This window comes from Lacerta agilis, chromosome 11 (genome assembly GCF_009819535.1).
Source record: "Lacerta agilis isolate rLacAgi1 chromosome 11, rLacAgi1.pri, whole genome shotgun sequence".
NCBI lineage: Eukaryota > Metazoa > Chordata > Lepidosauria > Squamata > Lacertidae > Lacerta > Lacerta agilis.
The window spans coordinates 41402062-41414918 of NC_046322.1; the positions used below are offsets into that span (position 1 = coordinate 41402062).

Consider the following 12857-nt stretch of genomic DNA (forward strand, 5'->3'; position numbering starts at 1 on the left):
AGACAGACAGAACGCTAACCAAACATTTTGCCACTAAGGATGGGGGGGGGGGGTAATTCATTTTGAATTTTAATGTGAAAAATTCTCAATTTTCTGAAACAATTTATGAACCAAAACCTGTCTGTCCTTCAAAATTAACGCTTCTCCAATTTTGTGATGCAAATAATGTGTACCAAAATGCACACATTAGGAGAAAGTAATGCACTGAAATTGTGTATATTGTTCAATGTAACCATATATAAAATTGTTATCATTATTATTAAATTTGTTGGTCACTTTTTGCCACTGCAATTCAAGTGACTTATAGTAATTTAAGCAAAAACAACACATACTATATTAAAGCCAGCATAAAGGGTGGGTGGAGGATCTAAACCAGGGTAGTCAACTTTTATACCTGCCACCCACTAATGCTCAATGGAAGGAGGAGTACAGCTTGTGCCATAGAACCCCCACCAACGCCCACCTAGAATCCTGAAACCGCCCACTAGTGGGGCGGTAGGGACCAGGTTAACAACCCCTGATCTAAACAATCATCTGTGTGTGTGTTTTTTAAATTACATTACAACATTGCACCCATGTGAAAAAGGCATAGATGGTTTAAAGCATGTGTTGAATTAGGGGGATTTGCAGGCAGAAATGTGTGTATCAGGCAAAACAGCATTCAAAAATCTGTTTATTAGGAGAAATTCACACTAAAATGCTGACGAATTTTCATGAGGATTTAAAACAAAATGCAAATAAATGAGATGCAGATAGTGAAGAACTGAAGACCCCCCAAAAATGAAACTGACAGAAAGTGAAAGATACAACATCCCTGTTCACCACCCCCACAACTTATCTCAAGTGCATAATTCATAACTTAATGGCTTAGTCCAAGTTGATTAACTATCTCTAACGAAGAAGGAAAAATAGTTCTACAGCTGTTTCTTAATTCCCTTGTACTTCCCCCCATTCCCTTTAATGAAGTTCTAGCTGCAGCCTCAAAGGCTTTTAAATTAGAAAGACAGATATAACACATTAGAACATTCCCAACACTAATCAAAGATGCTCTGTTTTAAACTACACCCTAAGATAGCCTTGCAAATGAGTCTGATCTAATAGTCTTTAGACGAATGACAACTGTAGTGGGAAACAGCAGAGCTGCAGCAGAACCTCATAATTTTATGAAACCACTCCAGTCTTTCTTCCTCACTTGTAAGTTTGATGACTTTTCTGTTCCCTGATGTAGCCCTCTGAGCGAGTTCTGTCAATTTCACTTCCTTGCATGTTGATAGCGCTAGTGAAGGGACAGAGTTCTTATCCGGCTCTCTGATTACTTCCGGCACAGCAGGGAATGAGAAAATGTACTCTCCCTTTGCAGTTGGCAAACACACACCAGGCACCATTTTTTAAAGCGGGCAGGAGGACACACAGCACAGTCCTATCCTCCCTCCAAAAGCTGGGCTGCCTTCTGTACAGGCGTATCTTTGTCTGTGTCTACTAGGGAGGGGAAACATCACAGCTGTCACTGCCAAAGGATTTGGCAGGATCATTCAATTCAAGGGAAATGCAGATGGGCGTGTTTAGTAGGAATTGTTTGGATAAGCTTCCAAACCCCTGCTTCCCCTTCAACTCGAGCTGAGACTTAAGTTTCCTGGCTGCCTCGAAAAGATAAACATGAAAATTGTATGTACGAGGTCAGATGCACTGCAAATACATTGATTTTTTAATAACATTTCTGAAGTTTGACAGTGGCAGCGGCAATGCTTTTTAGCAGCAGCCTTTAAAATCAAGCACATACATATTTGTCTCAGCTTTTATGACAGATGTCATCGACATTGCTATGTGGGAAGATCATTTAAGATGCACAAAACTATTAGAGGGAAAAGGAAGGTTAATATAGGCTTTTCGTGCAGTATTATCTTGTTAAGATGCAGAAAAAAGGATGAAAAGTTCATCTCCAGCATTGACAGGAGAACAAGGGGCCTGTTACCTTACTAAAAATGAAAGACAAAGAGCATGTAAAGGGCATTTTGACTGACTTATCCATGGAGTATACGTACACAAGCAAAAATATTAAGATGGACTTCGAAAAAAACAATAATGATCTTTACTTGGAATGGCTGTATTTCTGTATTATGCACAAAATCAAGCTCAACACATAAAAATAAATGTGTGCTCTGGACTACATATGGGAAGAATTAACAAGATTAACTTTCTCTTCGTAGACTTCATTTAAATACTATCCCAACAAAAACTGACCCCAAATCTATTTAGGACCAAAATGAGATTTAATGTTTTCTACTGACCTGGACAATATTCCTGATGTACTGCAACAAAGCCTGATCTAAGGGTTAAACAACACTATGCAGGAGATCCATAATTGGATCTCCCACTCCATTTCTTTATTTTAAATAAAATGCAGCTGCAAGGGGATCCCAATTAGATGAGAGCACTGATTCTCAACCCTAATGTTTGGTCCAAAATTCTGCCTAACCATAAAGGCAAAAGGAGCTGTCCAAGATTCAGAGATCAAGAGGTCCTGATAGCAGGGGAACTGTCCAGCAAAGAGTTGCAAGCAGCATAACACGAGATGTTGTTTTAGCACTGGCTTGCTTGGCATCAACTGAGATTTATAACTGGTTCTGCTATCCAAACCATTCCATGCCTCTGTTCCTGGGCATCTTGGCATGCCTGGAGCCATGAGTGCATGGGTTCCATTGAATCAATGGTATCCTTGAGATCTGCCTCTTCCTAGCTGATGTGGCGTATGTGTGCTTGTAATCTCTGTGAACTCCTCTCGAACCCTATAAGTACTTGGGCTAACAACAGCTCTTTTTCCTCAGACGTTTCAGTTACTTCTCTACTTAATTTTGCCAGGAAGGTGGTGATACACAAAAAGGAAGGAGGTATTCAACTCTTTTACTCTACACCATTTCCTGAGCAAAATCATTCCTTTCCCCCCAAAGTTGCTATTTACCCCCAAAGGAAAGGGTTGACCAACATGATCTTCCTGCACAACAGGTAGGTTATTCCCAAACCAAAGATCTAGCGAACAGGGTTTTTACCAGTATAGCCTGACTTGCAAATAACTAAATTGCACCATATCAGCAAGAATAACTTTGCTAAATCAACCCCAGTGTTTGCCATGGCTACAGCAAAGTGGGTGTTCACAGAGCAGGGCTGGGAAATATTTAGTGCTATGGCAGTCTGAATGTACCTAAATGAGGTTTCTGAGATAGTCACTACACTCTTATTGACTACAGTGTAAGTAACAAGGAGCTGATAATTTATCGTAGATTGATTTTCTCAGGTCAGCTTGGCTTCCAAGTTCTTGTTGCAATGCTATCCAGGTCACAGAAAATGTCTGTACCTTACCACAGGGGTGGCACATTTCTAGGCACCTTTCATGTTCACGGTACACAAAGATATTGTAGCACTTACCTGTGCAAACGAGTATTTTCTGATTAAAAGGAGAATGCCTGTGCAGATATCAGGAAATGTGCGCTTTGGAGAAAAGGTGCTTAGGTGCACTGAGGTCCAGTTCCGAGGGCCTTCTGGCAGTTCCCTCACTGCGAGAAGTGAGGTTACAGGGAACCAGGCAGAAGGCCTTCTTGGTAGTGGCACCTGTCCTGTGGAACGCATTCCCATAAGATGTCAAGGAAATAAACAACTATTTGACTTTTAGAAGACACCTGAAGGCAGCCCTGTTTAGGGAAGTTTTTAATGTATGATGTTTTATCATTATTATTATTATCATCACCATCATCATCATTATAAATTCTGTTGGGAGCATTCCAGAGTGGCTGGGGAAACCCAGCCATATGGGCAGGGTATAAATAATAAATATATTATTATTATTATTATTATTATTATTATTATTATTATTATTATTATTATTATTATTATTATTTCAAATCACACATTATAGAGTTCATTAAGGATATGATGGACTTGGTTTCAGCAGATGCTACTTAAAACCAGTTTTTGTCAGTTGATCAGCTATTAAAATGGCTGTATTGAAGTGACGGGAAATGGTAGACGAGTTCTGGGGTTCTCCTTCTTTAATTTACTCTGCCCATTGCCCTTTCTGCTTCATAACCCAGAAAGTCCTTCTCATCTGTGTGGTGCCACCTCTCTCTCCCTCCCCGTTCCCCAGCTACCTCTTCCATGTAACTCAACAATCCACACCAACAACTGAAAGAAGTTAAAATATAACTGCATTCACTCGTGTTTATTCCTTCCTTGTTAGTCTGACTTTTCCCATTCCTCCTCTGTCCTGGTTGCTCTGCTACCCTAATCTATCCCTTCCATTCCTTGTTCCTCTATTGTCTCCCTGCACAGACAAAATTTAAATTGTAGTTTCCTTGTGATACTGGTTTTGGGGGGCGGCTATGCCATGTTGTATTCTTACATGTTTACTGCAGCTGCTAAATAAATAAATTATCCATAAAAGGAGGGGGGTGGAGAAACTTCCCTAAAGTATTTTCACAAGCAGATGCAAGCACTGTTATTGGCCTGCACTTCAGGATACCAAAAGGCTTTGAATAGCCAAAAGAAATATAGAATTGCAGAGTTATCCAAGAAGTGGGCTTCCATGGAAGACTTCAAGCTGTGACTGCTGAATCACAGCATAATCCTACATAGAGTTAGCTGGTTATTAAACAGTCTATGGGTGATCTCACCTTTCCTTCTTACCATAGTCAAATTGCAAGAACCCTTAATGAAACAAACAGCACCACTTGACATGGCCACTATGCCACTTCCCCTCATTCAACACTTTTCAAGCATGTATTCCTTCCATTTCCATTGCTCATTATGCTTTCAAGTGCCATCATATCACTTAACATATGTGAACAAAGTAAATGGCCAAACTAGGCTTAGTGCTTTGGTAATGAATGGCTCTTTACTGCCAGGTTACTGAATGAATCAAATTTTGTCATTCCACATCTAGTATTACTGACTTTAAGACATGCACATTTTCACACTATATAGAAGTTGCTGATAACATAATTCTGCATCTGAACTTCAGCTTCAGCCCAGATGTCAATGTTACTGCAATCCTAAAAATAAAAACAGAGACAAGTAATATCAAAAGTGATCCTTTGCCTTGATCTCACAGGTGTTGAAGTCCCTGTATTTTAGCCTTCCATAAGCTAAAATGTCTTTCTGAATATCACAACTTCTTTATCAATAATGTGCCATGGATATTACAGAAAAACAGATGGATTGTGATCCCAGATGACTCAGCGCCAGTGCTCATCTAGTTTAAAATGAACTTTTTTATGGCTTAAACCAATTTTTCCCCCCTAAGTAGTAAACTTTACTTCAAGGTTGGATTGTTGCCTGTGATCTTGTACAAATCTCACAGGATATTTGAGAAGCTGTTCCTTCCCCTACCCACCCACCCCATCCCAGTAAGTTAAGATATGTAGGTAAATATTTTTTCACAGTGCCACACAGCCCTGCACTAACTCATAGTTTGCTTAGTCAGATGGCACCCAAGGGACAACTGCAAGTTGACAGCCAGGCCAGTTCCACAGCCAAAGTTGACTAGAGACAAATAATATCGTATTCCAAACATACTGATCCCAACTGATCATCTAACAAAAGCTTTAACTTTATCTTGTAAAATAAAATATATCATCACCTGTGACTTCTTGTCAGCTGTGCATTAAAATGCTTGGACTTTTCTTTCTGTCTAGTAGCACTAGTAAACATTGTAAATTTCCTGTTCAATTAATGCGTACTTGAGATTTGTTAAGTATGGATCAGCATGGAGAGGATTTTCTGTTGTTCCAGAAGACATGACGCACCAACTTTTCATGTTACTTAAGGGCACATTTTAAAGTGGTTAATTAGAAGTTATTATGTTCATACTGAAAGTAGCATGGACTGTAATTTGAATGTTCCTTTGATCATAAGTATATTTACTTAGGAACAAGCCCTATTAAATCCCTAGTAAGTGTGTTCAATATTGTAATATTAATTTCCAACAAGACCAATACCTTTTTACTAAAATCCTGAAATCTGGAGCATTTTTTAAAAATGTGTTTTTATCATTATAATTACAAGTAACATGTAGGCCAAAGGTATACATACAATACAGTATTTACATTTAACAGACGAAAAATGAAAGCCATTGTTCATAATTCATGTGGAGTGATACATCAGGAAATTTCTCAGCTTCTTCTGGTTTAAAAGTTCTATAGTCAACCTTTCTTATAATAAGACATGGTTCTGGAACTTTCCGAAGGAGGAACTATCATTCATAAATGCATAGGTGACAATTACAGTAGGTGTTTCAGTGCAAATGCAGTAACTGTGCTTATTTATAGGAAATCAACTGAAACATGATGCTTTAAGGATACGGCTCCATATGTCTACATACACTCAACATGAAGGAGGAAATTTGCATCTTTGGTACTTACGGTTATCAGGTGAAGAGCGGTAGCTCAAGAGATCTAGTAAACCTGCCCCTCTTAATCTTTTGTCACCTTTATGTTCCTTGACACAATCACAGAATCCAAGAAAAGCTGTTTTTTGCAAATCTGCACTAATGCCATGTAAACAGATTTCTTTGAGTAGATTGGTATATATGTATCCCACCGGCCAAAGCCAGCATGAGAAGTTTCCCTTGTAGATCTTTTTCTGTAGAAGGAAACATGAAATTTCTATCATGTACCAACTCAGTGACACCAAGATTACCGGGTACATTTCTAAAGGAAGAAAGGAACTACATATATCCAGGAACATGGCTGAACAGTGGTAGATAGACATTTAAACAACCAAATACATTTTATGCATCAGGCAGATAAACGCATTGCAATTTTTACAGTGCACCTCTCCGCTGAGTTCTATACATGCTTACTCAGATTACCCTATCGTGTTCAATGGGGCTTATTCCCAAGTAAGTATTACAAGTGGCTTCCTCTGTTGAACATATCAGACATTGCTGGTGTTTTGGGCTACAGATTTCAGGTTTATTCGACTAGAACAGCTGGTTGCTTAGTCAGTTGCCCAACCGGGAATACTGGCGCCAACATAAACTTCACAGACAAACAGTAAAGAAAATAAATGCTTTGCTTCTATTCCATTTAGGGTTTTCAACACATTCCCTCCCTGCATCTAAATTAGCTTGGGCGTTACCTGCTTCTGAAGAGGCAGAGAGCTTGAAATAAAATCTCTCACTAGGTCCATTAAAACTCTCAGGCAGGACATGTTTAATTTGGCAGTCTCTCCAAGGACCATCAGGCCCAACACTGATTCCAACCTAGATGTTTCAGGATAGGAAAGAAAAACATTGGTCCAAATTAAAAGAATAAATTGATATTTTTCCCCAACGGGAAAACTATATTGGCATTAGGATCAATTGTTTTCAGTGTTTACTCCCAACTACTTTCTATTCATAAATGCTAACTTCTTTCGGAGAGGTAACATGAACACATAGAGCAGGCATGGCCAAACTTGGCCCTCCAGATGTTTTGAGACTACAACTCCCATCATCCCTAGCTAGCAGGACCAGTGGTCAGGGATGATGGGAATTGTAGTCCCAAAACATATTGAGGGCCAAGTTTGGCCATGCCTGATATAGAGAGTATGTTTTCATGTGGCATAGCTTCTGCTAAATCAGGCCTTGGATACCAGCCTTTCTATACCAGCATTTCTATTCTAGACTTAGATTGCTAGACCAAGGGTTCTTTTCCATAGAGGCCGCTCCACTACATCAGAGCTTGCCAAGAGCCAGTGTGGTGTAATGCTTTGAGTGTTGGACTAGGACCACCCAGCTATGAAGCTTACTGGGGAAAATTGGGCCAGTCACTATCTCTTAGCCTATACTAGGTAAAAGGTAAAGGTAAAGGACCCCTGGACGGTTAAGTCAAGTCAAAGGTGACTATGGAGTTGCGGTGCTCATCTCGCTTTCAGGCCGAGGGAGCCAGTGTTTGTCCACAGACAGCTTTCCAGGTCATGTGGCCAGCATGACTTAACCACTTCTGGCACAACAGGACACCATGACAGAAGCCAGAGTGCACGGAAACGCCATTTACTTTCCCACCACAGCGGTACTTATTTATCTACTTGCACTGGTGTGCTTTCGAACTGCTAGGTTGGCAGGACGCGGGTAGCACTGTGGTCTAAACCACTAAGCCTCTTGGGCTTGCTGATCAGAAGGTCGGCGGTTCAAATCCCCGCGACGGAGTGAGCTCCCGTTGCTCTGTCCCAGCTCCAGCCTGTACTACCTCACAAGAGCAGGTAGGGGAAACAACTATGCCACCTTCAGCTCCTTGGATAACAGGTGGAATATGAATGAATGAATGAATGAATGAATGAATAGCAATATTCCAAAACCTATTAGGAAGAGTGGGGCAAAACATTGTTTAAAAACTGTAGGAGGTGGATGCTTGAGTAATGGAGTAAGTGAGTGCATAGCCACCAAAAAGAAAAAAGTGGGACTGGGACAAGTAATTCAAAATGTTGTATGGATGACCCTTGCTCCTATATCCCTGCTGGTGAAACTTAGGCACACCAAAGGTTATGAAACATGGCATCTGGAGTTTGTTGGTGCTTGTTGGGGGCAAGAAGTGATATTTATCAGCTACTCTAGTTAGCAGTTTGAGCACTGGTAAAAAGTAATTCACCCACAATCAGACAGTGATGCAAAGTGAGGTTGTTTGGGTGGAGGAGTGGTAGTGTAGTGTTCCAATGAGAGAAAGGGAGCATCTAGGAAAAGATCAAAGGAAGCTCAATTTCAGTGTATCATTTAATTTCATGTGGCATTTTAGAAGAAGAAGAAGAGTTTGGATTTGATATCCCGCTTTATCACTACCCGAAGGAGTCTCAAAGCGGCTAACATTCTCCTTTTCCTTCCTCCCCCACAATAAACACTCTGTGAGGTGAGTGGGGCTGAGAGACTTCAGAGAAGTGTGACTAGCCCAAGGTCACCCAGCAGCTGCATGTGGAGGAGTGGAGACGCGAACCCAGTTCCCCAGATTACAAGTCTACCGCTCTTAACCACTACACCACACTGGCTCTCCTTTCCCTCCAAAGATAGGATTATATAGAAGTGCTTCTATGCTTTAAAATGTTGGTAACAACATTTCACCAAGCCACTTAGATGGGGTAAGTTTCCACTGAAATGGAAAAAATATATATAGCATATGCACAAATTATTCCAGATGAAGTACCTCACTGGCTCTATTTAACTATGATATTGTTCCTAAAGACTTGACTGTTGGGGCACTGCTGTATCTGAACCATTTGTGTTTTGTTCAAAAAGATAGAAAATTAACACTGTAAGGGATAAACCAGTTATGTCACAATAGATAGATTTTGGTACAAGAGTACATACATGGTCACGTGTCAAGTGTCATGGTACAAGTGTAAATGCCTACCATACTGGAATATTCTACCTAAAACTTTATTGAATAGCATCATGTTTTGCAAAACTGTACTGACAAAAGATATACCCCATCACAAGCACTTGTAGGCTTTTGCTGCAAGCAGGTAGTTTAGTAGGGCTAAGCTGCCTTATTATCAGGCCAGCGTCTGGCTGGTTCTTCTTAGAAATAAAATGGTGGACTGCATTAATCTCTGGTCTGATCCAACTCTCAATAATCTTGTTTATTTTTCACTTCGGTCTATTTGCTCCATTTTACCTACTGTGTGCCTAATGCTATTTTTTAATTAATGTGATGTGGCAGTCATATAGACACTAGAGCCAATGGAAAACATTAGGTTAAATATCTATGAACCCTAATACTATTCATGTGATGACAGAAGAGTTATCTAGCTAATTAGATGCAAAGTAAAGTAAGGATGTGCCATAATTAAATGAATAATAATTGTATAATCAAAAGTTAGTGCTCACTGAGAAGAACACAGGAGAAGGTGACCAGTAGGACATTGGTGGGATCAATGCTATTACATTTAATTCCGCTTGTCCATTAGGGAGAAACTACACACCAAGCTAATAAATTCACAAAACATCAGCAAAGATTCACTTAATAGAAAGACTATTCACATAATACATATTTTAGTCATTTGGTAATAAGGTCAGATTTTGGGGGGAGAGCTATTATAAGGAATGAGGGAAAGGGCAAATCAGCAAATGTAATTATGATTTTAGAATGCAATATAAGAAAAGTAGATTACATAATACCGAGCTATGTTCTAGGTGCTACAGTTTGGTTTTATATCTGTTTCTGTATTGATAACATTATAAAGTATGGTTTATAACCTGATGCCTTGGTGCCAGAACCCTTTGGAGCTAACCAGGAGCTCTTGGCTCTGTGAGCAGCTGCCCTGTGTGATGAGCCATCAGAAGTATGGGGTGGAACACCTTTCAAGTTGGTGAAGAGCTATAGACTGGCCCAGAAGACTCAGGCTGCCCACTGGCCTCTCCTAGACAAGGGCTGAGACTTTGCCTGAACAATAACAGTCTTCCAGGCTCAACTTTGTTTCAGTGTGTTCCCTTCTGACTGCTGACACTCAGCAACACAGTACTCTTCAGCCAACTGTCCTGCGGAGGGAAGGCTCAGCTGGCTTTTATAGGCTGCCAACTGACCAGACACAGCCTGCAGTCAATGCCCAGCCAGCCTGCAGGGCACTGCTCAACCAATGGGGCCTCTGATTGGCCCAGTTGAAGCTGGCATTGGGTGGGGAATCCCCATACCTTCATTCTGCCAGGCCCTAGCTGCTGGGGATGGTGGGCAGGGGTGAGGTCCGTAACCACCACCCACCTGAGAAGGGGTGAGCGGACATTCGTTTCATATATAAGCACCCTACCCACCAGTTCAATCCCTGGTACTGTCAGTTAAAAGATCACAGGTAGCAGTGCTTGGAAGCTCTGGAAAGCTGCCAAGAATCGAATACAGTATTAGAGGATGGAGATGCCAATGGTCTTATTAAACACAGAGGCCAAAGAAACTGCCCCGGTTCCATGTCTTTCTGCTCATGGCAGCTGCTTGGTTTTGCTTATATAAGTCTTAGACTATCTAATTTGCTCTTAAGGCAGTTCCTGGCAAATTTTATGTGACCAGTGGGCTGCAGGATATGAAAATTATAATTTGTCAAAGTTATATAACAACATTTAAATTACTAAGTAAAATTAGTTGGCAAGATCAATTTTCCATGCCTTTGATTTTTTTGGAAACTTTTGGCCTTTACAAAGTTTAAAAGTTGCAGATTTTTTAAATAAAAAAGTCAAACGAGTACTTATAAAAACTGCAGGTGGCAACAACATTCTAAATGAGGCCTGGAAACACAGTGTAAAACTACCGGTAAACCAGGTCAGCAATACAGGCAACTTCCCTACCATTGACTGCAATGTGAGCTAGAAAAAATAAAATAAAGATTGGATCCTTCCAAGCTGGTTACCATTTGGGCATTTCACAGACATAACTGCTGTGGAAAGGGGGACACCAATAGTTCTCTACTACAGTGATTCACCCACAATTTTTCTCACTGACCACTTGAAAATCCCTGAGGGTCTCGGCTCACCACTTTATGTTTTTCTGCCCGCTGGAGCAATTGTAATGCACTGTGCTAGATGCATTATGCTTTTTAATTATATCTTTTACTGCTTCTTCTATTTCTTATATATCATAGTTTATTGTATTACAATATTAATTTCATAAAATTCAAACTGTCATGCACAATGTAAGAAATAAAAGAAGCAATATAAATACAATTAAAAATCAATATAAATATTTAATGCACTGGATGTGCCGTCTCCTGTCTTCAACCACAAATCCACAGACCACCAGAATGAAGCTTGTACCACTGTTCGGGAACCCCTGGACAAAAAACAACTAAGATTTATTTAATCAGGTGACAGGCCATATATGAGAATTTTCTTCAGATATCCATATTTTGAACATTAAACTCAAATCTTAATGGATAATGTAAGCTACAGGCCAATCCGAATCATTTAAGTCTTGTAACCAACAATGGTCTGTGGTATTTATAAAACAGAACTCTTTCTAACATACATTTTTTTTAGTTTCAAATAAAAAAGACCCGAGATACAGCAATATAGTTCTACAGAAATGTCATCAAAACGTCGACAGAGCATAGTAGTAACGCATGACTTTAATAAAATTATACAAAATACTGTGCATTAGCTAAGTTAATGATTCTTAAGCAAACAATAGATACGTTGTCTGCTCCTGCAAAATGGCATTAAAGCTATGTTCAAGGGGATGTCTTGGGCTTCACAAAATCATGACATTATGAAGAATAAAGGTGATCTTTAAATATCCAATTTGCACGTTAATTCTTGGACAGCTGCCTTCAAAAATCTCATCAGCCCAAAGAAAATGCAGATGATATTCTTTACTGCTATGATGTTATCTGCAACCCTAAAATGGCCTCTTTCTAAATGACTTTCAGTTCCATTTTCCTAGTTTACCCCAAGGCTACCTCAGTGATATATGAATAAAAATGATTCATCAATGTCAACAACCTTATGTCAAACTATTGGTGTTTTGGCAACATTTTCTCTTCATTCAGACTTAGTTACATGGCTGAGAATCCAGGGGGAAAGTGCCCTTTCAGAAATAGTAACCAGATCTCATTAGCTCACATATAGACTTAAGAAAGGAATGTTTTAGAAATAACAGAACTCTGACTGTGTGAAGAAATGAAAAATGATTCCAGGAGGGCTCGCTGACAACAATGTAAGGCACTGGATATACGATACAGCTTTAGCCAATGTCCTGGAAAATGTAACAAGCGACACAAAAATGTTGTATAATGTTCCCCTGAATAGCTCTTACAGCCAGCTGAAAAAGACTCATCAAATCTAAGAGAGAATTAGATGCATTCATTTAATGTAGTTAACATAAGAACACAGCTTGCTGAAATTGGCAATACAGTAT

At 39.8% G+C, this 12857-nt stretch overlaps 1 protein-coding gene across 1 annotated transcript in view; it reads right to left on the reverse strand.

Annotated features, from left to right (window-relative positions):
- Positions 1-12857, reverse strand: part of TMEM232 (transmembrane protein 232) — a 129111-nt gene that overhangs the window by 72648 nt on the left and 43606 nt on the right. The window contains 2 exon segments of the mRNA XM_033164766.1: positions 6411-6630; positions 7129-7252. Of these exon segments, the coding sequence (XP_033020657.1) occupies positions 6411-6630; positions 7129-7252 (344 nt within the window).